Source organism: Pseudophryne corroboree, chromosome 12, assembly GCF_028390025.1.
Source record: "Pseudophryne corroboree isolate aPseCor3 chromosome 12, aPseCor3.hap2, whole genome shotgun sequence".
Taxonomy (NCBI): domain Eukaryota; kingdom Metazoa; phylum Chordata; class Amphibia; order Anura; family Myobatrachidae; genus Pseudophryne; species Pseudophryne corroboree.
In genome coordinates, this window is record NC_086455.1 from 68613896 (window position 1) to 68641218 (window position 27323).

General features: G+C 46.4%; 1 protein-coding gene across 1 annotated transcript in view; it reads left to right on the plus strand.

Annotated features, from left to right (window-relative positions):
- Nucleotides 1-27323, plus strand: part of DICER1 (dicer 1, ribonuclease III) — a 222538-nt gene that overhangs the window by 66871 nt on the left and 128344 nt on the right. The window contains exons 3-11 of the mRNA XM_063946538.1: nucleotides 2433-2495; nucleotides 2839-3014; nucleotides 3145-3307; nucleotides 9776-9906; nucleotides 17708-17842; nucleotides 19736-19896; nucleotides 20279-20447; nucleotides 21404-21879; nucleotides 24742-24874. Of these exons, the coding sequence (XP_063802608.1) occupies nucleotides 2901-3014; nucleotides 3145-3307; nucleotides 9776-9906; nucleotides 17708-17842; nucleotides 19736-19896; nucleotides 20279-20447; nucleotides 21404-21879; nucleotides 24742-24874 (1482 nt within the window). The 5' untranslated portion in view covers nucleotides 2433-2495; nucleotides 2839-2900. The remainder of the gene's footprint in view (nucleotides 1-2432; nucleotides 2496-2838; nucleotides 3015-3144; nucleotides 3308-9775; nucleotides 9907-17707; nucleotides 17843-19735; nucleotides 19897-20278; nucleotides 20448-21403; nucleotides 21880-24741; nucleotides 24875-27323) is intronic.

Consider the following 27323-nt stretch of genomic DNA (forward strand, 5'->3'; position numbering starts at 1 on the left):
GCCAAAACAGGTGTCGGTGCATCAATGCACGCGAGTCCTGGGAAAGATGGTGGCGTCATACGAAGCCATTCCCTTCGGCAGGTTCCATGCGAGGACTTTTCAGTGGGATCTGTTGGACAAGTGGTCCGGATCGCATCTTCAGATGCAGCGGCTGATCACCCTATCCCCCAGGGCCAGGGTGTCTCTTCTGTGGTGGCGGCAGAGTGCTCACCTTCTCAAGGGTCGCAGGTTCGGCATTCAGGACTGGGTCCTGGTGACCACGGATGCAAGCCTCCGAGGGTGGGGGGCAGTCGCACAGGGAAGAAATTTCCAGGGTCTGTGGTCAAGTCAGGAGACTTGTCTGCACATCAATATCCTGGAACTAAGGGCCATATACAACGCCCTAAGTCAAGCGGAGCCTCTGCTCCGAAACCAACCGGTGCTGATTCAGTCAGACAACATCACCGCAGTTGCTCATGTAAACTGCCAAAGCGGCACAAGGAGCAGGGTGGCGATGGCGGAAGCCACCAGAATTCTTCGCTGGGCGGAGAATCACGTAAAAGCACTGTCAGCAGTGTTCATTCTCGGGAGTGGACAACTGGGAAGCAGACTTCCTCAGCAGGCACGACCTCCACCTGGGAGAGTGGGGACTTCATCAAGAAGTCTACACACAGATTACAAGTCGTTGGGAACTGCCACAGGTGGACATGATGGCATCCCGTTTCAACAAAAAGCTACAAATGTATTGCGCCAGGTCAAGAGACCCTCAGACGATAGCTGTGGACGCACTAGTGACACCTTGGGTGTTTCAGTCGGTCTATGTGTTTCCTCCTCTTCCTCTCATACCCAAGGTGCTGAGAATCGTAAGAAAAAGAGGAGTGAGAACAATACTCATTGTTCCGGATTGGCCAAGAAGGACTTGGTATCCGGAACTGCAAGAAATGCTCACAGAGGACCCATGGCCTCTGCCTCTCGGACAGGATCTGTTGCAACAGGGGCCCTGTCTGTTCCAAGACTTACCGCGGCTGCGTTTGACGGCATGGCGGTTGAACGCCGGATCCTAGCAGAAAAAGGCATTCCGGATGAGGTTATTCCTACACTGATAAAGGCTAGGAAGGACGTGACGGCTAAACATTATCACCGTATATGGCGAAAATATGTTGCTTGGTGTGAGGCCAGGAATGCCCCTACAGAGGAATTCCAGCTGAGCCGTTTCCTTCACTTCCTACAGTCGGGAGTGACTTTGGGCTTAAAATTGGGGTCCATAAAGGTCAATATTTCAGCCCTATCCATTTTCTTTCAAAAGGAACTGGCTTCTCTTCCTGAAGTTCACACGTTTGTAAAGGGAGTGCTGCATATTCAACCCACTTTTGTGCCCCCAGTGGCACCTTGGGATCTTAACGTGGTGTTAAGTTTCCTGAAATCACACTGGTTTGAGCCACTTAAAACCGTGGAGTTAAAATATCTCACGTGGAAGGTGGTCATGCTATTGGCCTTAGCTTCGGCTAGGCGTGTGTCAGAATTGGCGGCTTTGTCGCATAAAAGCCCCTATCTGGTTTTCCATATGGACAGGGCAGAATTACGGACTCGTCCGCAATTTCTGCCAAAAGTGGTGTCATCTTTTTATTTGAACCAACCTATTGTGGTACCTGCGGCTACTCGTGACTTGGAGGATGCCAAGTTACTAGATGTAGTCAGGGCTTTGAAGGTTTATGTAGCCAGAACGGCTGGAGTCAGGAAAACTGAGTCGCTGTTTATCCTGTATGCATCCAAGAAGCTGGGTGCTCCTGCTTCAAAGCAAACTATTGCTCGCTGGATCTGTAACACGATTCAGCAGGCTCATTCTGCGGCTGGATTGCCGCCTCCAAAATCAGTAAAAGCCCATTCCACAAGGAAGGTGGGCTCTTCTTGGGCGGCTGCCCGAGGGGTCTCGGCATTACAGCTTTGCCGAGCAGCTACTTGGTCGGGTTCAAACACTTTTGCAAAGTTCTACAAGTTTGATACCCTGGCTGAGGAGGACCTTGTGTTTGCTCATTCGGTGCTGCGGAGTCATCCGCACTCTCCCGCCCGTTTGGGAGCTTTGGTATAATCCCCATGGTCCTTACGGAGTCCCCAGCATCCACTACGGACTACGAGAAATAGATTTACCGGTAAGTAAAATCTTATTTTTACAGCCAATGAAACGGTGCATTTGGTAGCGGAAGTTTTGCGCGTAGCAATCACCGGGAAATGCAGACTACAGAAGCTGTCAGCCAGGAACACTGCTCCTACAGAGTGAATGCTTTTGTGTCATAGTATTTGGCCTTGCTTGTTAATTGAGTTCCACCCTGGGCCTGCTGTTGGGCCGAGATGCAGCATTAGAGGCTGCAGAAATGTTTTCCAAGGAGCTATGAAATTTGAGAATTGCCTGAAGTAACATTTTTATATTGGGCTGTCACATTTTCTCTTTGCAGATATGATGGTGTCACAATACATTTCAAGAGCCTTTGCATTGCAGATCTCTCAGACTGAAACAGGTGAGTGATTTTTTTATTTATAATCTGCTATGATTTTGTAGAAAATATCATGTAGTCACATGGAAATTAAAATGTTCTGATTTATTTCGGAGCATTATTTGGCTTATGTGATATATTTGTTAAAAATCCTACTGGCTAAACCTCTTAAGTCCTCCAAAATAAAATGATTATTTCTGAGGACTTTGAAATTACACTTGGGTAAACAATTTGTTTAATGTCAAACAAGCAATTTTTTACGTTGTATGGAGGAAGCCATGTCTGAATGTCCTACTTCCTGATGTGTAGTGTTTGTTTATGCACATGATTGTATATCAATAAAGTTTTTTGTATTCTGTTTCTGCAGCAAGCTGCCCAGACCCTAGGTTGCAATGATCTAAGTCACTGGATGTTCAGAAGACCCTCAACATGGCAGGCCTGCAGCTCCTGACCCCGGCCTCCTCACCAATGGGTCCCTTCTTTGGGCTGCCCTGGCAGCAGGAGGCGATTCACGACAATATATACACCCCTAGGAAATATCAGGTAAGGATCCTCTTGCTGTGTTTAATACACACAGAGTATGTCCTTGCATTAGCCAGGATATAAATATTTATTTTTGGAGCAGGAATGAGGAGCATGTGTAGCTGCTTACAATACTTTCCTCTTCCTGCAGGTGGAGCTACTTGAAGCAGCTTTGGACCACAATACAATAGTGTGTTTGAACTCTGGCTCAGGGAAGACATTCATTGCTGTACTGCTTACTAAAGAGCTGTCCTATCAGATTCGCGGAGACTTTACTGAAGGCGCTAAAAGAACAGTGTTCTTGGTTAACTCTGGTAATTCTTGTGTTGTTTTTTTTTTTTGTTTTTAAATTTATTTATATATAGTCAGACCTTTATTTATAAATTGTTCTCAGTCAGTGTAAGCAGAACCCTCTCTACCCCTTTCCATGTCTGCACTTATTATGTGACAGTCATGCTTTTCTCCGCAGTTCGGCGCTGCTGAGCATTGGGATCTTGCATATAAACAGTAATGATAATATAATCTGTGTATCCACATGTGCTGTGTCCAGTTGTCACTAATTTTAACATTGAAAATCCCAAGTAGAGAACATTCCAATGTGATATGACCATAAGCAGCTCCATTTGTTCTCAGGCTTAACAAAAAATTGCGTATTATCTTATTGAAAAATATATTTTCTGAATGGCAGAAATTAATGATATATTTTTATTTTATTGCTAAGTACAGCAAGCTTGATGTGTTTTATAATAACTTGGCCGGTAATTTGGAGAGTTCAAGCTTTAAACAATCCCCCCCTCTCCCCTTGCACCCCCTTATACTGCTAATTCTTGCAAATCTGATTGCTGGATGACAATCTGCTAGTCACTGTAAAATATTGGCAATGTATAGGCACATATTGTTGGATTGAGGGTTTTTAAATCAGGGCAAAGAACCCGCAGAATCAATGAATCTTTTTTTTTTTTTTTTGTGATTGCAAAGGTATGGGCCCCTTAAGTTAGAAAGTTCGTAAAGATTTTGTAATCAGGAAATGCCTAGTTTGCTGTAGGATTTACAGAATTGCGATTTTTAGAATTTTGTTTTCTCTGACGTCCTAGTGGATGCTGGGAACTCCGAAAGGACCATGGGGAATAGCGGCTCCGCAGGAGACTGGGCACAACTAAAGAAAGCTTTAGGTCACCTGGTGTGCACTGGCTCCTCCCACTATGACCCTCCTCCAAGCCTCAGTTAGATTTTGTGCCCAGCCGAGGTTGGATGCACACTAGGGGCTCTCCTGAGCTTCTAGAAAGAAAGTATAGAATTAGGTTTTTTTTTTTCAGTGAGACCTGCTGGCAACAGGCTCACTGCAGCGAGGGACTAAGGGCAGAAAAAGCGAACCTGCCTGCTTGCAGCCAGCTTGGGCTTCTTAGGCTACTGGACACCATTAGCTCCAGAGGGATCGACCGCAGGCCCAGCCTTGGTGTTTGGTCCCGGAGCCGCGCCGCTGTCCCCCTTACAGAGCCAGAAGCAAGAAGAGGTCCGGAAAATCGGCGGCAGAAGACATCAGTCTTCACCAAGGTAGCGCACAGCACTGCAGCTGTGCGCCATTGCTCCTCATACACACTTCACACTCCGGTCACTGAGGGTGCAGGGCGCTTGGGGGGGGCGCCCTGAGCAGCAATAAAAACACCTTGGCTGGCAAAAATACCACAATATATAGCCCCAGAGGCTATATATGTGGTAAATACCCCTGCCAGAATCCAGAAAAAAGCGGGAGAAAAGTCCGCGAAAAAGGGACGGAGCTATCTCCCTCAGACACACTGGCGCCATTTTCTCTTCACAGTGCAGCTGGAAGAAAGCTCCCCAGGCTCTCCCCTGTAGTTTTCAGGCTCAAAGGGTTAAAAAGAGAGGGGGGGCACTAAATTTAGGCGCAATATTATATATACAAGCAGCTATTGGGGAAATTTCACTGAGTTATAGTGTTAATCCCCACATTATATAGCGCTCTGGTGTGTGCTGGCATACTCTCTCTCTGTCTCCCCAAAGGGCTTTGTGGGGTCCTGTCCTCAGTCAGAGCATTCCCTGTGTGTGTGCGGTGTGTCGGTACGGCTGTGTCGACATGTTTAATGAGGAGGCTTATATGGTGACGGAGCAGATGCCGATAAATGTGATGTCGCCCCCTGTGGGGCCGACACCAGAGTGGATGGTTAGGTGAAAGGTATTAACCGACAGTGTCAACTCCTTACATAAAAGGGTGGATGACGTAACAGCTGTGGGACAGCCGGCTTCTCAGTCCGTGCCTGCCCAGGCGTCTCAAAGGCCATCAGGGGCTCAAAAACGCCCGCTTACTCAGATGGCAGACACAGATGTCGACACGGAGTCTGACTCCAGTGTCAACAAGGTTGAGACATATACACAATCCACTAGGAACATCCGTGACTTGATCCCGGCAATAAAAAATGTGTTACACATTTCTGACATTAACCCTCTAAAAATGGGTTTTTATGTTGGGGAGAAAAAGCAGGCAGTGTTTTGTTCCCTCATCAGATGAATGAATGAAGTGTGTGAAAAGCGTGGGTTCCCCCCGATAAGAAACTGGTAATTTCTAAAAAGTTACTGATGGCGTACCCTTTCCCGCCAGAGGATAAGTTACGCTGGGAAATATCCCCTAGGGTGGATAAGGCGCTCACACGGTTGTCAAAAAAGGTGGCACTGCCGTTTTAGGAACGGCCACTTTGAAGGTACCTGTTGATAAAAAGCAGGAGGCTATCCTGAAGTCTGTATTTACACACTCAGGTACTAGACTGAGACCTGCAGATCGTGCTGCTGCAGCGTGGTCGGTGACCCTGTCAAACATGAGAACATATTAAAGACGTCGTCTTATATATGAGGGATGCACAGAGGGATATTTTGCCGGCTGGCATCCAAAATGAATGTAATGTACATGCTGTCAGGAGGGTATTAGAGACCTGTCACTGGACAGGTGATGCTGACTTTAAAAGGCGCATAGAGATTCTGCCTTATAAGGGTGAGGAATTATTTGGGGATGGTCTCTGGGACCTCGTATCCACAGCAACAGCTGGGAAGAAATATTTTTAGTTTTTTACCTCAGGTTTCCTCACAGACTAAGAAAGCACTGTATTATCAGGTACAGTCCTTTCGGCTTCAGAAAAGCAAGCGGGTCAAAGGCGCTTCCTTTCTGTACAGAGACATGGGAAGAGGGAAAAAGCTGCACCAGTCAGCCTGTTCCCAGAATCAAAATTCTTCTCTCGCTTCCTCTGAGTCCACAGCATGACGCGGGGGCTCCACAGGTGTAGCCAGGTACGGTGGGGGGCCGTCTCAACAATTTCAGCGATCAGTGGGCTCGCTCACAGGTGGATCCCTGTTTCATTCAAGTAGTATTTCAGGGGTACAAGCTGGAATTCGAGTTGTCTCCCCCCCGCCGTTTCCTCAAATATGCCTTGCCGACAACTCCCTCAGGCAGGGAGGCTGCGCTAGAGGCAATTAATAAGCTGTATTCCCAGCAGGTAATACTCAAGGTGCCCCTACTTCAACAAGGACGGGGTTACTATTCCACACGGTTTGGGGTACCGAAACCGCATGGTTCGGTGTGACCCATTTTATATCCCATTTTATATTTAAAATCCTTGAACACATACATAAAAAAATTCAAGTTCAAGATGGAATCGCTCAGGGCGGTTATTGCAAGCCTGGACGAGGGGGATTACATGGGATCCCGGGACATCAAGGATGCTTACCTGCATGTCCCCATTTACCATCCTCGCCAGGAGTACCTCAGATTTGTGGTACAGGATTACCATTACCAAGTCCAGACACTGCCGTTTGGACTGTACATGGCACCGAGGGTGTTTACCAAGGTAATGGCCGAAATGATGATACTCCTTCGAAAAAAGGGAGTTTTAATTATCCCGTACTTGGACAATCTCCTTATAAGGGCGAGGTCCAAGGAGCAGTTGCTAGTCGGGGTAGCACTATTTTGGAAAGTGCTACAACAGCACGGTTGGATTCTAAACAGTCCAAAGTCACAGCTGGTTCCTACGACACGTCTACTGTTCCTGGGGATGGTTCTGGACATAGACCAGAAATAAGTGTTTCTCCCGGAGGAGAAAGCCAAGGAGCTGTCATCTCTAGTCAGAGACCTCCTGAAGCCAAAACAGGTATCGGTGCATCATTGCACGCGAGTCCTGGGAAAAATGGTAGCTTCCTACGAAGCAATCCCATTCAGCAGGTTCCATGCAAGAACTTTTCAGTGGGACCTGTTGGACAAGTGGTCCGGATCACATCTTCAGATGCATCAGCTGATAACCCTGTCTTCAAGGACCAGGGTATCTCTACTGTGGTGGCTGCAGAGTGCCCATCTTCAAGAGGGCCGCAGGTTCGGCATACAGGACTAGGTCCTAGTGACCATGGATGCCAGCCTTTGAGGCTGGGGGGCAGTCACACAGGGAAGAAACTTCCAGGGACTTTGGTCAAGTCAGGTGACTTCCCTACACATAAATATTATGGAACTGAGGGCCATTTACAATGCCCTGAGTCAGGCAAGGCCTCTGCTTCAAAACCAGCCGGTACTGATCCAATCAGACAACATCACGGCAGTCGCCCATGTAAACCAACAGGGCGGCACAAGAAGCAGGATGGCGATGGCAGAAGCCACAAGAATTCTCCGATGGGCGGAAAATCATGTGTTAGCACTGTCAGCAGTGTTCATTCCCGGAGTGGACGACTGGGAAGCAGATCTTCTCAGCAGACACGACCTCCACCCGGGAGAGTGGGGACTTCATCCAGAAGTCTTCCAAAGGATTGTACACCATTGGGAAAGGCCACAGGTGGACATGATGGCGTCCCGCCTCAACAAAAAGCTATAAAAGATATTGCGCCAGGTCAAGGGACCCTCAGGCGATAGCTGTGGACGCTCTGGTAACACCGTGGGTGTACCAGTCGGTTTATGTGTTCCCCCCTCTGCCTCTCATACCAAAGGTACTGAGAATAATAGGAAGGCGAGGAGTAAGAACGATACTCGTGGTTCCGTATTGGCCAAGAAGAGCTTGGTACCCAGAACTTCAAGAAATTATATCAGAGGACCCATGGCCTCTGCCGCTCAGACAGGACCTGCGGCAGCAGGGGCCCTGTCTGTTCCAAGACTTACCGCGGCTACGTTTTGACGGCATGGCGGTTGAACGCCGGATCCTAAAGGAAAAGGGCATTCCGGAGGAAGTCATTCCTACGCTGATTCAAGCCAGGAAAGATGTAACTGCAAAACATTATCACCGCATATGGCGGAAATATGTTGCTTGGTGTGAGGCCAAAAAAGGCCGCAACAGAGGAATTTCAACTAGGTCGATTTCTGCATTCCTACAAGCAGGAGTGTCTATGGGCCTAAAATTAGGCTCCATTAAGATAAAGATCTCGGCTCTGTCGATTTTCTTCCAGAAAGAACTAGCTTCAGTACCTGAAGTTCAGACATTGTAAAAGGAGTGCTGCATATTCAGCCCCCGGTTGTGCCTCCAGTGGCACCTTGGGTTCTCAACGTGGTGTTGAGTTTCTTAAAATCACATTGGTGTGAGCCACTAAAAACCGTGGATCTAAAATATCTCACGCGGAAAGTGGTCTTGTTATTGGCCTTGGCTTCGGCCAGGCGTGTATCAGAATTGGCGGCTTTGTCATATAAAAGTCCTTATCTGATTTTCCATATGGATAGGGCAGAATTGAGGACTCGTCCCCAGTTTCTCCCTAAGGTGGTATCAGCTTTTCACTTGAACCAACCTATTGTAGTGCCTGCGGCTACTAGGGACTTGGAGGATTCCAAGTTACTGGACGTAGTCAGGGCCTTGAAAAATTATGTTTCCAGGACGGCTAGAGTCAGGAGAACTGACTCGCTGTTTATCCTGTATGCACCCAACAAACTGGGTGCTCCTGCTTCTAAGCAGACTATTGCTCGCTGGATTTGTAGCACAATTCAGCTGGCGCATTCTGCGGCTGGACTGCCGCAGCCAAAATCAGTAAAAGCCCATTCCACAAGGAAGGTGGGCTCATCTTGGGCAGCAGCCCGAGGGGTCTCGGCTTTCCAACTTTGCCGAGCTGCAACTTGGTCAGGGGCAAACACGTTTGCAAAATTCTACAAAATTGATACCCTGGCTGAGGAGGACCTGGAGTTCTCTCATTCGGTGCTGCAGAGTCATCTGCACTCTCCCGCCCGTTTGGGAGCTTTGGTATAATCCCCATGGTCCTTTCGGAGTTCCCAGCATCCACTAGGACGTCAGAGAAAATAAGATTTTACTCACCGGTAAATCTATTTCTCGCAGTCCGTAGTGGATGCTGGGCGCCCATCCCAAGTGCGGATTGTCTGCAATACTTGTACATAGTTATTGTTAACTAAAGGGTTATTGTTGAGCCATCTGTTGAGAGGCTCAGTTGTATTTCATACTGTTAACTGGGTATAGTATCACGAGTTATATGGTGTGATTGGTGTGGCTGGTATGAGTCTTACCCGGGATTCAAAATCCTTCCTTATTATGTCAGCTCGTCCGGGCACAGTGTCCTAACTGAGGCTTGGAGGAGGGTCATAGTGGGAGGAGCCAGTGCACACCAGGTGACCTAAAGCTTTCTTTAGTTGTGCCCAGTCTCCTGCGGAGCCGCTATTCCCCATGGTCCTTTCGGAGTTCCCAGCATCCACTACGGACTACGAGAAATAGATTTACCGGTGAGTAAAATCTTATTTTTACTATGAATGTTTTTTGTTAATGCTGTGATATTCTGCACATTTATATACTTTATATTACACTCAGCTAAACAAGTGGCTCAACAAGTTTCTGCAGTCAGGACCCACTCTGATCTCACAGTTGGGGAATATTCCAGTCTAGAGGTGGTGGAGAGCTGGACAAAGGAAAAATGGAACCAGGAGCTTCTGGAACACCAGGTACTGCTAATCAGTTGTCTTCTTGAAATGGCTGTTTAGAACTTTGAATAATAGAATCTCTTTGCTTTAAAATAGAATCGGCAATTACTCACGGAATGTGTGCACGGTGAATGCATTATTCTTTGGTTTTGTGATGCATAACTCACCTCTTCAGAAAAGCCTATGAAATTCCAGAGCCACCCACATAACCTTCGATGCTTTCCTATCTAATTACATCCTCTCTGTGCAGTACATACAATCTCACATATTGAGGGGAATTCAATTCTTTGATAAGTTGGTTGGGTGACACCCAGCTGAATTTTTAAACAATTGAATACCCCCATTTTGTCTTTCTTTACTCTCTCACCTTCCTGACCCTTGGCCAACATTGCTGGGTGATCATATCATACAGGCCCTTAAGAACATTGCAATCTTGTGGCCCATTATGTAATAGGTAGCGTCTATCCCTGTATATCAATGCCTATTTCTCTAGCATCCATAAGGAATATTGGGGACAGAATTAGTATGATGGGTATAGACTGGTCCAAAGGAGCCAGTGCTCTTTAAATTTCTTCAACTGGGTGTGCTGGCTCCTCCCCTCTATGCCTCCTCCTACAGCTCAGTGTAGAAAAAAGTGCCCTCAGGAGAGGATGCACACTCTGCAAGCTCCAGAGTTTTTCTTCAGTTTCTTTTTAAAAGTTTTATTTCTTTCGGTATGCTGTTTGGCCAACAGCATACCTGCACCGTGGGAGTGGGGGGGGGGGGGGGGGGGGGTGTCCGGTCACTGGCCTCTTGAGGTGCAGAGCCGCTTCCCCGCTGCAGGACCAGCTGAGGGGCTGTTTGTTCAGTGGAGCATGGCGCCTTGGCTGTCGGCCGCACACCCCTAATGCTACTTGAAGGTGATCATCGGTGGTGCGTACACGCCAGGGACCCCACTAGGGGGTTTACTGTGTGGCTGAAGTGCGGGTGAGGTGTACGGGTCCCTCCTGGGTGGGACCCACTGTAGCCCCTGCGTGAGACTGGCTAAAATGCATTGTACCAAGCATTTATGTGAGGCTACAAACATAGAGAGACATGGCCAGTATAAATATAAAATAGTAGCTCCGGCGCCATGGCGGGGGGCGGAGCTACATGAGAGCGGGCTCAGCGGCATTTTGGCGCCTTCCTCTGCATGGCAACAGCAGCCTCAACAGCTCCTTTATCACTGGTACCGGATGTAGAGGGGGAGAGCTGCTATAGTGTGCACAAGTAACATCCCTGAGGGATTTTTCATAATACAGTCTCACTGTTGTTTACATATAAAATGTTGACAGCCTCACTGGGGCTATCTCTCCTGTGTCTCCTCTCACGTGCTATAGGACAGGCTTGTGTTGTATTTCAGGCTGTGTTGTATGTGTATTGTACCTGTTTTTCTTATTCAATATGGTAAAACAGAAGTTATGCAGGGTTTGTAATGTTAGATTCTCTCCTAGTTCATCTGGCTCAATATCATGTGAGCAGTGTAGTCAGTCATTTTAGACTGCTGATAACGTGGGGGAGAGTCCAGAGCCCTCCTGGTTGAGGGCTATCAAAACTATGATGTCTGGTATGTCATCTCAACTCGCTGCAAATGTCAATAAGACTCAGGAACTGCAACAAACAGTGGCAAGTCTAACTGTTAAACATCCCCCCCCTGTCTGCTACAGGGGCACAAAAACGTGCTCTACCTGCACTCCTTTCGTGATACGGTCCTTAGGTCGACAGGTCAAAAGGTCGACATGAGTTTTTCACTTTTTTTTTTTTTGTTGCATTTTTTTGGACTTGACGATCCACGTGGACTACAATTGGGAACGGTAACCTGTGCCGAATGCAGCGGAAAGAGGTACCTTGCCCGAGCGAGGGGACATGGTGCACTAATTGGGGTTCCCCGTCACTTTACGAAGAAAATGACAACAAAAAAAGTCCAAAAACTCATGTTGACCTAATGCCTACGTTGACCTTCAGTGGTCGACCTAATGACTGTCAACCTAAGTTGAGTCGACTCAACAACCCGTACCCCTCCTATCAGATACTGATGATGATGATATACATGATGATGTGGACCCCAGAATTAGGGGATTCCACCCCTACCCAGGGTATTGAACAGCTCATATTGGCTATTCGGGATATGTTAAAGCTCCCCCTGGAGGATGCTAATACTCAGCAGTCATTTTTCTTCCCACAAGACAAACTGACATTCACATTTCCTGATTCCAAGGAATTGGATGACTTCTTTAAAATAGCCTGGAAGAATCCAGATTAAAAATATGAGGTGTCAAAACGGTTTCTGCATACATTCCCCTTTGCCCCTGAAGGCAGAAAATTCTGGGAAGAATCTCCAGCAGTGGATGTCTCAGTCTCTCACCTTTCTAAAAAGGCGGTACTTCCTGCTCCGGGCTCCTTTTACGGTAAAGGACCGAGCAGATAGGAAAATTTAGGCCACTCTAAAAGCTATCTACACTGCTGCAGGTGTTGCTCAAAGACTGGTCATTGTAGGTTTCTGGATGACACATGTAATTCATTCCTGGGCTACTCAAATTCAGGAAGGTCTTTCAAGTGATATGACCTTAGTTACTACTGTAACTTTTCTAAAACACATTCAGGACACGGCAAGAGTCCTCTGTGACTCCCTTAAAGAGATTGGCAATATTAATGCTAGGACCACGGCTTTGGCTGTGTCCGCGTACAGAGACATATGGTTGCGTCAGTGGATTGCTGACGCAGACTCCAAACGTAATGTGGAATCTCTTTCCTTCACAGGTGAATGGCTCTTTGGAGGTGAATTGGACGCATGGATCTGCAAAGCTACTGCTGGGAAATCCACTTTTCTCCCTTCAGGAGCTCCACCTGCTAGACGTACCGACCCAGGACTTGTCTACTCAGTCCTTTTGGTCCCCTAGATTTCGATATAGGGCCAGGGGGGCCTCCAACGCAGCTAGAGGCACCAGAGGTAAGCCTAAGAAACCAGCCGTTGCCGAATCTCAGGATCAAAGCACAAGTTCGGCTTCTGCAAAGACTTCGGTGTTACGGTGCCCACCCACCCCGAGGGGATCTCGTGGTGGGAGCTCGGTTACATCACTACAGCCACATATGGGACGGTTCCTGCCAAGGTGCTTGGGTAAGGGATCTTATTTCTCAGGGTTACAAGCTGGAGTTCGACGGTGCTCCTCCCCAACGATTTTTAAAAATCAGGCTTACGAGCTTTGGAATATATGCGAGGTACGCTGCTACAGGCCATCAACAAGTTGGTCCAGTCCCAGGTCATTGTTCCAGTACCCCTACAACAAGGACAAGGTTACTACTCCAGTATGTTCGTGGTACCAAAACCAGACTGGTCAGTGAGACCCATTTTGAATCTGAAGTCCTTGAATCTTTGAGATCGGTGATCGCAGGTCTGGAGCCACATTCCGTGTGTCCTTCGATATCGAGGACGCTTACCTCTATATCCCAATTTGGCCTCCTCATCAGGCTTATCTGCGGTTCGCCATACTGAACGATCACTACCAGTTTCAGGCATTGCCCTTCGGCCTGTCTACAGCTCCAAGGTTGTTTACGAAGGTGATGGCGGAGATGATGTTTCAGCTCAGGGTCAAGGGGGTCAACGTGGTTCCCTAACTGGATGATCTCCTGATTAAAGTCGAGTTCCAGGTAGCTTCTACTGCTCCAAATAGATCGCACTGTCCAACTTCTGTCTCGCCATGGGTGGATCCTCAATCTGCAGAAGTTCCACCTGGAACCGTCTCAGCGGCTCCTGTTTCTTTGGATGCTACTGGATACTGTAGCACAGAAAGTGTTCCTCCCAGAGGTCAAAGTGAGATAACTTCAAGAAATGGTTTGCATGGTTCTCCTACCTGCTCGTGTATTCATTCATCTTTGCATAAAATTGTTAGGAAAGATGGTGGCCTCGTACGAGGCGATACAATTCGGGAGGTTTCATGCCAGACCTTTCCAATTGGACATCCTGAACAGGTGGTCCTGGTTCACATCTTCAGATGCACCGAATGATTTGGCTGTCGCCCCAGGCCAGGATTTCTCCCCTGTGGTGGCTACAGTCTTCCAACCTACTGGAAGGTTGACACTTTGGGATTCAGGATTGGATCCTCCTCACAATGGATGCGAGTTTGAGAGGATGGGGAGCTGTCACCCAGGGGGCGCAGTTTCAGGGCAGGTGGTCTGACCCAGAGGCTCTACTTCCGATCAACATTCTGGAACTTCGGGCTATCTACAATGCTCTGATTCAGGCATCCCCTCTACTCCGCGATCCAGGTGCAGTCGGAAAACGCCACGGCGGTGGCTTACATCAGTCGACAAGGAGGGACAAAAAGCAGGGCCTGCATGCGAGAAGTATCAAGATGACTCCTCTGGGCAGAAAGAAATGCAAGAGCACTGTCCGATATTCATTCCGGGAGTGGACAACTGGGAAGCAGACTTCCTGAGTCGCCACGACCTCCACCCGGGAGAGTGGGGACTACACCCTCAGGTGTTTCAACAGATCGACAGGTGGGGATACCCACAGATCGACTTGATGGCCTCTCGCCTCAACAAGAAGCTTTGCTGCTATTGTTCATGTACCAGGGACCCTCAGGTGGGCGCAGTGGATGCGCTGACATCGCCTTGGCCTTACCAGCTGGTCTACCGGTTTCCTCCGATTCCGCTGATTCCAAGGGTGCTCAAGCGGATCAGGCATCAAAGACTGAGAGCAATCTTGATTGCCCCGGATTGACCCCGAAGAGCGTGGTACGCTGCTCTTCTGGACATGTACGTAGAGGACCCTTGACCTCTACCTCTAATAAGGGATCTTCTTCAACAAGGACTGTTTGTCTACCCGGACATACGGCGGCTTCGTTTGACGACATGGAAGTTGAGCGGAACATCCTAGCTCACAAGAGCTTTCCAAAAAGGTAATTGCCATTATAGTACAAGCCAGAAAACCTGTGACGTCAAAACACTATCATCATATCTGGCGGAGATGTGTCTCTTGGTGCGAGGAATGCACATATCCCTCTGCAGAATTCCACTTGGGAAGGTTCCTACGTTTCCTGCAGGCTGGAATGGAAAAAGGCTTACGTCTGGGATCCATTAAGATCCAGATTTCAGCTCTTTCCATCTTCTTCCACAAGAAGTTGGCTCTATTTCCATAAGTTCAGACCTTCTTGCAAGGGGTGCTACACATACAACCTCCATTCGTGCCGCCTATGGCACCTTGGGAGCTGGATGTAGTGTTACGCTTTCTACAGTCCTCCTTGTTTGAACCTCTGACGACTGTAAAAGATAAGTACCTCACGTGGAAAATGGTGATGTTACTAGCCCTGGCTTCTGCTAGGCGTGTGTCAGAATTAGGGGCCTTGTTGTGTAAAAGTCCGTACTTGGTCTTTTACGCGAACAGAGTGGAGCTCAGGACTAGACAGCAGTTCCTGCCGAAGGTAGTCTCTGCATTTCACTTGAATCAACCCATTTTGATTCCGTCCATTTCTGGCACTTCTGCTCCTCTGGAGGCATTGTATGCGGTGCAAGCCTTAAAAATCTATGTCAAGAGGACGGCTCGGATCAGAAAGACGGATTCCTTGTTCGTGCTGTACTATGCGCAGAAAAATGGTTGCTCTGCTTCAAAGCAGTACATTGCTCGTCGGATTATGCTTACTATCCAACAGGCCTATGCGTCGGCAGCCTTACCTGTTCCACAGTCTCTGAAGGCCCACTCTACCAGATCGGTGGGCTCTTCCTGGGCGGCTGCTCTACAACACTATGCCGAGCTGCTAGAACACCTTTGTGAAGTTCTAAAAGTTTGATACCCTGGCCAAAGAGTATACCCAGTTTGGGCAGGCTGTGCTGCAGATGTCTCCTCAAGTTTCCGCCCGTTCTGGAAGCTTTGGAACCTCCCCATCGTACTAATTCTGTCCCCAATATTCCTTATGGATGCTAGAGAAAATAGGATTTTAAATACCTACCGGTAAATCCTTTTCTCGTAGTCCATAAGGGATATTGGGCGCCCGCCTATGTGCGGTGACTTTCTGCAGGTTCTCTGTTATGTGTTCCTGTTCAGCTGTTGCTGTTAATGTTGCCAGGCGTTGCTGGCCCAGTTATATTATGGTGTGCTGGTGTGTAAATCTCACCACACTTTTTATTGTTATGTTCCTTCTCTCAAGTATGTCATTCTCCTTCGGGCACTGTTTTACCTATAACTGACCTGTAGGGGGAGGAGCCAGCACACCCAGTTGAAGAAATTTAAAGTGCACTGGCTCCTTTGGACCCATCTATACCCATCGTACTAATTCTTTCCCCAATATCCCTTATGGACTACGAGAAAAGGATTTACTAGTAGGTATTTAAAATCCTTTTTTCCCTATAGATTGTAAGCTTACGAGCAGGGCCTTCCTACTTCTGTCTGTCTGTTTTTGCCCAGTTTTGTTCTATTACTGTTGTTCTAATTGTAAAGCGCAACGGAATATGCTGCGCTATATAAGAAACTATTCATAAACCAATACATTTCTTTTGCGCTACCCAGGTAACCTAATTATCAGAAAAGTGCCACCTAGTGGTCAGTTCATTATGGCAACAATTAGAGACCTCTGTTGCCTTGCTCATCAATAACCTATATATCTGTATGAATCAACCTTGCAAATATATAAATCTGTATATTATTTTTAAAATACATTGTTTTTCCTTGGGACTACCACTTTAATAGCTCATGCATAATACAGTGTAGTGTTAGAAACATAGAATTTGACGGCAGATAAGAACCACTTGGCCCATCTAGTCTGCCCCCTTTTTTTTTTTATCTTTTAGGCAATCTCAACCCTACTCTGTTAGAGTGTTACTCTAACTATAAAGTCTTCACTGTTCCAGGAAAGCAGAGACCTAGTGGTGCTGGGACCCCAAGTGCCAGTATAATTCTAGGACACCCAAAAGAGAGACTGTTCCCATTAGAATTGATTTCATTGCTGTCAATAAGGTGAACCCCAAAATAAGAGCTGCTGGTACCCCAGTTGGGTCACATGTATCGGGTTTGGTAGCTCTTGCCTAGATCACAAGTATGTAAGATTTGACCTCTTTTTATTGTTGTGGAACTACAGGACCCAGCATGCACTGACAGCAGAAGGATGACATAGAATTATATGCTTTGCAGTTCCACAATAAACTATGGAGAGCTGCAGACTGCTCTGACCTGTAAATATAATAATGTGTGGTCAGTACTGTAGTCTGTCATGGATGGCAGTGTCTGCCGTGTCTCTCAGTGTGTTGGGTGTTTACCACCGGGTGAAGGTCGTCAGTTGGTTCAGCTCTCATAAACCTTTACCAGCCAGCAGAGCAGATGGGATGCCAGAGGCCACCTACACTTTCTTCTGCAGTTAAAACTTCTGAACAGCAATGGGATTATTTCCTTGTGTTTGAACATCTGTTCTGTAATCTCCTGCAAGGTATTGGCATCACAAAACTTGCGTATCTCTAGCCCGTATTCCGGTGGTTTCAGTAATACTTAGTTTGTTTAGAATTTTAGGTTTCCGCAAGGAGCAGCTTAAGGATAAAATATGATTGCTACAGCACATCTAATAAAATATCTAAGTCCGCCGCAGCCCCTCCTCACTGGGGCACTTGTCAAACTCTATTTTCACAAAACGTTAGCACAAAAGCAATTTGGTGTGTGTCAGCTGGAGCACTTTGATGGGACTTGTCAGTTAGTTTACAAAGGAGACATTGAAAACATATGAGGTATTATTTCTGAAATGTAAACCAGACGTGCACACAGGTCTCAGATGTGATCTTTGCAGTGTTACATGATTCTTCCATTTATATCTGTCTTCAGATCCTGGTTATGACTTGTCACATCTTCGCCAACCTCCTAAAGAGCGAGATCCTATCATTATCTAAGATTAACTTGCTGGTGTTCGACGAGTGCCATCTTGCCATCCAAGATCACCCATATTGTGATGTTATGAAGGTAAGAGGGAAAATGTTCTCTGCTTTACCAACTTACTTGCACTCTCATTTCCTCCTTGAAACGGATAACGTCACTTTCTCTTTTTGTAGGCCTTTATTATATAGGGGATATATAAATCCACTCTGGTAGATATCAGGCCTTGTACTCATTGGAACACTGCCCCAAGTGGCCAGAATAGCATAACGTTCTTGGCTGTTCCAAATTGTAAATGTTGCACAACGTGAATTGTGTTTTGAGGACTCATCTTGCAATTTTTAGCGATGTGCATGTTCCGTAGCCTAGCGTGCCACCGTACGCTTAACTGCGGTCGATTCGAAGTACTATGCAAATCTGTTTCGTATAGGTTTGCAACTGAAGGAATGTCATTGGTTGGAAAGGGGAATAAGTACATAGGCTGAGTTGAGCTGAGGGATGCGGTAGGAATTACAGGCTATGCCAAGTTGTGCATTAGCAGAATTCTGCCTGACAATGCTGACCGCTGTGAGACCAAGCATAAGGGTGGGGTAGGTGCATAAGGGAGATTATCCTCATTATGTGCAGCGATACAATTGCGGCCGACTAGTGTGCAGCTCTACACCCTGTTGTCATTTTAGTCAATGGTAAGATTAAAGGCTTATAAATGCCTTTACTAGAATATTAAACCGTTTTAAGTTTTTATTGATACCAAAGTTGTATGCCTTTCTAGTCCATTGTTATGGATATCCTGTCGACTGTGCATTACCTGTGCCACATGCCTATTGCAGGATTCCCTCTACTGTTGTGCTCTTGTGTCTAGATATAAACGTATTGTTAACTTGTGTAATGCTGGACAGCCATGTAAATAAGTGAGGGGCATATACTGTGTTCATTCTAGCACCTAATCAGAGAGGAGGGTATATTTTAATTTTAAAGGGCAAACATTTTATACTTGATGTATCACTACGTCTACAGTAGCTGTAATGATACATCACGTGTAAAATTTTGCCCCTCAAAATTAAAATATGCCCTCCTCACTGATTAGGTGCAGGGTGCTAAAGTTCCACTACATATCCTATTATGCATGCCCATCTATATAGTCCGTGAGTTCCTGATCACCGGGTAACACCAGTTAGAGCATTTGTAGTACTACTGGTAGGTTACGGACTGTAAAGGTCTGTCCAATTTCTTCAGCACGTTAACAATGTTAATTGGTTTGCACGGGATAGGACTCTCTCCACAACCTTTAAATTGTCCTTCCCAGATGTGGTATGGTAGGGACTACTAGGAGATAGTTCTGGTAAGTTCTTCATAAATCCGCTATAATGGAACAAAACCACCTAAAGGCACCTATTCCTTCTAGCCTTTTCGGTACAGGCAGAGCTGTGTTTTAGCAGAAGCTTGACCAAGTTCATGAAGGACTACTTAAAATTATATTATTCTAACCTGGTGTGGAGTGATCCCACATGCCCTAACACGGAAGTGAGCAGTCCTCTCTGCAGATAAATAGACTTCTAACTGTCCATCGCACATGTAGGTGGTATGCTGAATATGTGCAATTTTCAGGCTCACTAGAAGGCTTGACGTAACAAAAAAAAATAAAAAAAAAAATTGTCATGAACTTGTTAGTGTGCATTTTAGACTGTTTTTTATTGTATGTAATTATTTACTCCAAAATGTAGTTTTGTATAATTCTTCTAAAAGTCTAACCTTTTCCCTACTTAAAACAAAAAGTCCCAAACAGTTGACGCAATATGTGGGAAGTAGCTGCTGTTACGATGTGTTGTTCCATCACTTCCCGCCATTCGTGGGGAATAAGTAGACCCTTATTGTAGCGGTGCAGCTTACGTGTGTTAAGCGCTCATACAGTATACACTTTATTCAGCAATAAGCTCATTCATAACACCCATACCTCTTCTGGTTTCTGATCACACGCAGATCTGTGAGAGTTACCAGACTTGTCCACGGATCCTGGGGCTGACCGCCTCTATACTGAATGGGAAATGTGACCCTCGTGACCTTGAAGAGAAGATCCAGAAACTGGAGGAAATTCTAAAGAGTAACGCAGAAACTGCAACCGATCTCGTGGTTTTGGACAGGTAAACAGGATGCAGAATTCATGACCTCATCTCCTATGGGTCTGTCCTCCCTGTACAGCAGGGAATTGACTGTAGTGCAGCATTGTTACCCCTTTGGGGGGGTGTTTTGGGGGTTAGCAATGGCTACATCTACAGAGAACAAGGAGTCTGAGTTGTTTTATGTTGTATTGCAAATGATAACTGTTTGAACACTTGGCTGCACAGGCATATGAACTAGCCAAAGCAATACAGAGCAACCTTCTGTATGAATAAGAAAGACCATTCAATGAGGCTAAATATGTTGGGTTTTATATTAAAAGAGAAAGGGGAACACTATTTGAAACTTTTATGTAAGCCCCTAATGTGTAGCAAGTTGTGACTCAACTCTGTTTTTATTCCTAAGGTATGCCTCTCAGCCTTGTGAGATTGTGTTGGATTGTGGCCCCTACCATGACAAAAGCGGACTCTATCAGAAGCTCTTAACGGAACTGGATGAATCGGTTCACTTTCTGGAAGACTGCAATATTCCAATTCATTCTAAAGAGAGAGATTCAATGTCCATCTCCAAACAGGTATGAGTCTCGCTTGCAGGTCCTGTCTTCTGAAACGCTATAGAACATACGACAAGTTGCACTGTGGGATTTATCTGTATTTTCCTGGCTTACCCACAGAGCAGAGCCATTCATTTAATGGAATGTTCTGCATTAGTGGGTTACATCTACAAGATAGCAACATGTAAAGCACACAGTTAAGTCAAAGGCACAGTAAACTGTTTTCCAATGTGTATTTTTTGCAATATTATGTACTGTATAATGATGATCACGTTGCTAGGCTTTCCCTATGTTCTATAAAAGTTAAGAATCCTGTAGTTTGTATTGCACCTCTCCCTGAAATGCATTAGGTATGTTTCTTTCCCCTTCCAACCCTTATGGGAAGCGCAGTAAAACAACTCGCCCCCTACGGTCCCAAAGTAGTGCGACAATGATTTGCCAGTCTAAGCTAACTTAGTGCTGCTGCATATATGGAACGTGGCTTGTTGCATATGACACACTGCTAGTGTAGCTTAGCTGTAAAGTTTATCAGGCTCCACAACGTGGTATAAGTAAATAAATTGTGTGTTTCCAGCTGCTCATCCAGCCCCGCTGATAAGGGCATATAGTCTACTACTATCATCAACTCATGGAGAACAGCTGACGCCATAAGTGGTACCTGCACTACTTTTTTTTTTGTGAACAGTGAAGAACAGGGTTAGAGCACCACTTGAGCCTGTAATATCCATTTGCATGGCCCTTGATCTTGGTTTGCCCAAACTACTAATCCCCTGAGTAGTTCTGTAATGTAGGCCATCCCGTCACATTCATTCAGATAGTGGTGGCTCCATCTGCTATAATTTTATTAAGAACTTTAGAAATGTTATTTTACAGGAAAGAGTTCAAGGTATACTTACAGTGTATGTAGGCAAAAATCTATTTGTTATGTGTCTAATGCTTCTTTGTTGCACCACGTGAACGACTGGTCTCTGTCCTAGATCCTATCGGACTGTCGAGCGGTTCTGCTTGTGCTGGGTCCGTGGTGTGCAGATAAAGTGGCGGGGATGATGGTGAGGGAGCTGCAGAAGTACATCAAACACGAGCAGGAGGAGCTGCACCGGAAATTCCTGTTGTTTACAGACACTATTTTAAGGAAGATCCATGCTCTGTGTGAGGAACACTTCTCTCCCGCATCCCTTGACCTGAAATTTGTCACTCCCAAAGTCATCAAACTCCTGGAAATTCTGCGTAAGTACAAACCCTACGAGCGCCAGCAGTTTGAGAGCGTGGAGTGGTACAACAACCGCAATCAGGACAACTACGTATCGTGGAGTGACTCTGAGGATGACGATGATGAGGATGAAGAGATTGAGGCGAAAGAGAGAACTGAAACCAGCTTCCCCTCCCCATTTACTAACATTTTGTGTGGCATCATCTTTGTGGAGCGAAGATACACAGCAGTTGTTCTAAATCGGTAATGTTCCCGCCTCTGCTTCCTTTACTTTGAATGTCATATTTTGAGAGCAACAGACAAATTATTTATTTCTCAGAATGTCACCCAAAACTCTTTTTCACGTCCGGTTAGGATGCTGAAAAAAGGTCTACACTGTCCAAGTTTTAGAACTGCTACACGTAATTGGATACACAGCTCTGTGCTGTACTTTTAAAGTTATCGTAGTACCCCAACAATAACTGTACAAGAGTATAGGGTTTGGGGAAAGTGAGTTGTGGTGATGGCGTGTGTGGGGGCTGGTGACCATATGAGGGTGCTTGTGGCACCATGGTTAGGGAGCCGAGGTGTGTGGGTTTCAGGTGGGGGTTTGTTGTGGCAGTGTGTATGCGAGAAAGGGGGCACTGGTGGGGGTGCTTGTGGCTGTGTGGTTGGGGAACTGAGGTGTGGTGTGTGTAAAGGGGCTGACCATGGTGGCGTGGTGGTGGTGGTGGGGGTTTGCTTGTGACAGTATGGTTGGGGAGCTGCGGTGTGTGGGTCTGTGGTCCGGTGTGTGTGCGAGAGGGCTAGTGACCACAGTGGGGATATTTTGTGTGCAGCATGTTTGGGTCTTGGGTGAGGTGTGTTGTGGCAGTGTGTGGGTTTGTGGTGTGTGTGTGTGAGAGAGAGGGTGCTGTTGTGGGTGCTTGTGGTTGGGAAATGGAGGTGTGGGTGTGTAAAGGGGCTGCTGACCATTGTGGGGGGTGCTTGTGACAGTATGGTTGGGGAGCTGCGGTGTGTGGGTCTGTGGTCCGGTGTGTGTGCGAGAGGGCTAGTGACCACAGTGGGGATGTTTTGTGTGCAGCATGGTTGGGGAGCTGAGGCATGTGGGTCTCGGGTGAGGTGTGTTGTGGGGTGTGTGTGTGTGTGAGAGAGAGGGGGCTGTTGTGGGTGCTTGTGGTTGGGGAATGGAGGTGTGGGTGTGTAAAGGGGCTGCTGACCTTTTGTGGGGGTTACTTGTGACAGTATGGTGGGGGAGCTGCGGTGTGTGGATCTGTGGTCCGGTGTGTCTGTGCAAGGGGGCTGGTGAGTATGATGGTTTTGTGGTAGTGTGGTTGGGGAGCTGGATAGGGGATGGATTTCAGTACCATTGGAGTTTTGAGCTCGTCTAGTTGCTGTTTGTGGTTTCCCTGCTGCTTTTCTAATAAGAACCATCCCTACAACACTGCTAGCTGTCCATATTTATTATTAGGATTTACTGTATTGTATTTTACTTGACAGGACAGGACAGGACAGCTGTGGTTGTACATTCTGCTGTGTTTGTCGGCAAAATGCACATCTCCTGTTATTTCATGTCGCTGAAGTTTCTGTGACCTGCTCTTTGCCTGCACACTGGCTGTTTCTGTAGCGTCTTAGGCTCACAAATGCTACATGGAATCCTTTTCATACAGCCAATAAAAAAATGCTGCTGAAAACCAGTCTATTAAAACTACTGTAAACCACCGCAGCCTGCCACGCAATAGCTGTTAAAAGCGATTTTATAGAATCAAAGCTGATTTTTGTGCACAGTAGATGATAAAAATGCTCTTAGTTCCTTCTAAAAAATATTTGACAGTAGCACAAACGCAGATGTAACAGTGTCCATATCTCGCACACAGACACCTCAGAGCAAAGCGTTTCACTCATTGTATACCATGACGCCCAGTTTACTGACTGGGGGATGTTGTGGTGATGGAGTGTTTACAAAACAAGTATAAATGAATTGTATTACTCACATTTGATTAACATGAGAGTTCTCTCTTAAATATACATGTACAGTGCAGGTAGCCTAGAAGATGGGTTAAGGGGGGTACACACAGAGAGATCCATGTTTAAAATCTAAGCAATCTGACTAGATTGCTTATATTTTAAGCACGGATCTGCCATGTGTGTGCCCCCCAGCGATAGCGCTATCGCTGGTGCTAGATTGAGCCTGCATGCAGGCTCAATCTAGCGGGTCGCTCACTTCAGCGCTGTGTGAAGTGAGCGGTCCCCTGTCGTTGCCCCCCCTCGCTCAGCACATCACGCTGTGCTGAGCGGGGGGAGAGATGTGTGCTGAGCGGTCTGTGTTAAGATCGCTCAGCACACATCTCTCCCGTCAGTACCCCCCTTTACTCCCTTCTGGCAGCTACAGCAAGTGCTCACAGCTTTTTCATGTCCGATTCCCTGAGAACAAGACATGTATAACAGCAATTCATAGTTAGCACAGCAGGTTTACACGAATCAAGGGACAGTAACCACTGGAAGATCATGACACCTATCAAAAGTTAATTCTTTGTAGAATTTAAAAACATACATAAGGGAATTACAAAAATAACCGTTTTAATGAACACATGTAAAGATAGAACTGTAGCCTGGTGACTTATTAATACCCGATCGGGAAGATATTAATAAAAGTACTGAGATTACTTATCCCTGCGGATTGATCTATGGCTGCTAGTATTACCTCTGCTATGACTGCAGACATGACTTGTTTGAATGCAGAAGCTGAACTTGGCATACTGCGCATACACATAAGGGGCCCATACAGCTAGCTTGAATAGGGGCAATGCCCCGTTCTGCAGAGTTCGGGGATTGGAGAAATCCAACATGTTAGACAATAATTATTTCCCACTTTCGACCCAAAAATAAATTTCTCTGAAGGATCACTGATCATTGATGTCTGCCGGTTAGCAGAACGGGAAATCGCAGCTCATATGTATGGCACCCGCATTAAATGAGTACATTTGTCCACGTGAGGCAGCTTTTATACATGTTCTCCGGACTCCTCTTTCTTTCATTCTCTGTGTCAGATAAGCAGTGATAATTGATCTGTTTATTTTGTGTCACAGCTGTAAGATAACCAATGGTTCCAACCTAACATTACAGGTTGATTAAGGAGGCGGGGAAGCAGGACACCGAGCTGGCTTACATTAACAGTAATTTTATAACTGGACACGGCATTGGAAAGAACCAACCTCGAAACAAGCAGATGGAAGTGGAGTTCAGAAAGCAGGAGGAGGTAATGTTGGCAAATACTGCCCTCCCTGCTCTTATTGGTAGAGAACCACTCTCCTTCCTTCATAAATTCATGGCCAGACCTCTCCTCAGTCTGCTTTGTGTCAGTTCTCTACACTGTATCCCGAGGCCTGGCCTCGCTCCAGCATAGACCATAATTATCCAGCATTACAGGCACTGAGCAATCGCTTATTCCTCGCTCACAGGCCGGGCCTGTGTTTCTTGGGGCTTATTGGCACTGGCAGTTATATAACATTATGTACTGCTTGTAAGTAACTGTAGCTTATGAGGGTTACTGCATCTGGATATTGCTGTGGACCCCACTTCCACCAGGATATCTATACGGCACGGGAGGGTCAGACTAGGATTAAGTAGATGAACAGGAAAGTACAGCAGGGAAAGTGATTGTGAAATCTGGAAGCTTCGTCTTTCAAAGGCAACTTTCCAATAAAAATCAGCTACCATTAATGGTGGAGTTGTTTGTCACCGTACAAGATTTATTTACTAACCCTTCTTTATATAGCGCACACACATTCTGCAGCGCTTTATCTGTCATTCACACCAGTCCCTGCCCCAGTGGAGCTTACACTTTACATTTCCTATCACATGAACACCAGCCTACACACTAGGGTTATTTATTATTTTTATTTTTTTTGTTAGAAGCAAGTAAGTAGCCTACCTGTGTGTGTTTTTTGGAGTGCTGGAAGAAACCAGAGCATCCGCAGTAAGCCACACACACAATGAGAACATACAGACTCCACACAGATAGGGCCTTGGTTGGGAATTGAAGCAGTGCTGTGAGGTAACCACTGTGCTGCACCGAACAATAAAATGCATTGTTTTAGCCATACACACAAAAATGAAAGGCCGAAAATGTGCAACTGTGGTTGTAACAAAATTGATGTGTATAGAACACTAAGGGGTATATTCAATAAGAGTCGGATCCATTCTGACATGCAGTTGTCGGAATGGACCCGACAACCCCTATTCAAAAGAGTGGCCAAATCCGACTGTCGGATTTGGCCGCTCCCGTGTCCTGCTGCTGCTGACAGCAGCGGGGGGAGCTTTCAGCGGCGCCGGGGGGGAGGGGAAGAGGAAAGAGTAGGAGAGGAGACGGAGCGGATGGGGAGGAGCGGTGGAGCCACAGCTGCAGCAGCGGACTTCGCTTGATGGAACCGGGTGGACGCTGATGCTGGGTCCCTGCTCTCCCCGCTGCTCCTCGGTCTCCCACTCTCAACTCACTCATCTCAGTCCGACCTGTCGGGTTTGACCCCGCTTCCGACAATGCTGAAGCCGCCGATCAGCGTGCATTCGGACAGCATTCCGACAAGTCGGGTTTCCCGACTTCTCGGAATAAACGGGGAACTAATGAATAGGTCGGAACCCCTTCCGACCTAAAACTGTCGAAAGCTGCCGTCTTTCTGACAAGACGGCAGCTTACGACAGTTATTGAATATACCCCTAAGGCATATATTAAATTCATGTTGGATCCTTTCCGACTTGAGTATTCAATGCTGTGCCAAACCAGACAGGTTTGGCCTGTTCCCGACAATGGCAATCCAGAGTTTTTTTTAAAGTTGCATTGACATTGTCGGAAACTGGTCTATAACCTGTCGGGTTTGCTCGCGCTTCCGACAATACATGTGGCTTAAGTCCCTGATCCGCGTGCTTTCCGACAGGTTTCTGACAAGTAAGATTTCCCGACTTGTGGGAAAAAAGGGGGCATCATTGAATAAGTCTGAACCCCTTCCGACCTAAAAACAGTCGGAAACTGACGTCTTTTTCGAGAAGACTGCAGTTTTCCGACCAGTTGAATACCCTCCTAAATGGAGCATGTAACAGGGTCCGAGTTTGCCAGAGGTGCGGGGTGTTGGACGATCTTGGACGTTTTTTTGAAAAGGGAATCCTTTACATGGCATGGTTTTGCCTTGTTAACGATTGCCACTATAAGAAAAAAAAAGTCTGAGATCTGCCTGCATCCCGCACCTCCGGCAAACGTCAACTGTATTACATATGCCCCTGTATGTGCCAATACATTTTTAAGTGCTTCTTAACTTATGAAATATATTTTGTATTGTGATATCAGAAATGTATTATTACAATAATGATAGATTGCATTTGTTATTAATCGATTCTTCATTAGCATGTCATTAGTTTTTTTTTTCTGCCTTACCAATGTTTTTGTGATAAGCGCAGTTCACCATTTTTTATTTTTATTTTCTCTAACATCCATAAGGGATATTGGGGAATCTAGTACGACGGGATCCAAAGGAGCCGGTGCACTTTAAATTATTTCAACTGGGTGTGCTGGCTCCTCCCCTCTATGCCCCCTCCCACAGGCAGTTTTAGGAAAAAGTGCCCTCAGGAGAGGATGCACATCTCTGAGCTCAAGAGTGTTTTCTTCAATTTCTTTTTTTCTGTTTGTTATTTTCAGTATGCTGTCTGGGCAACAG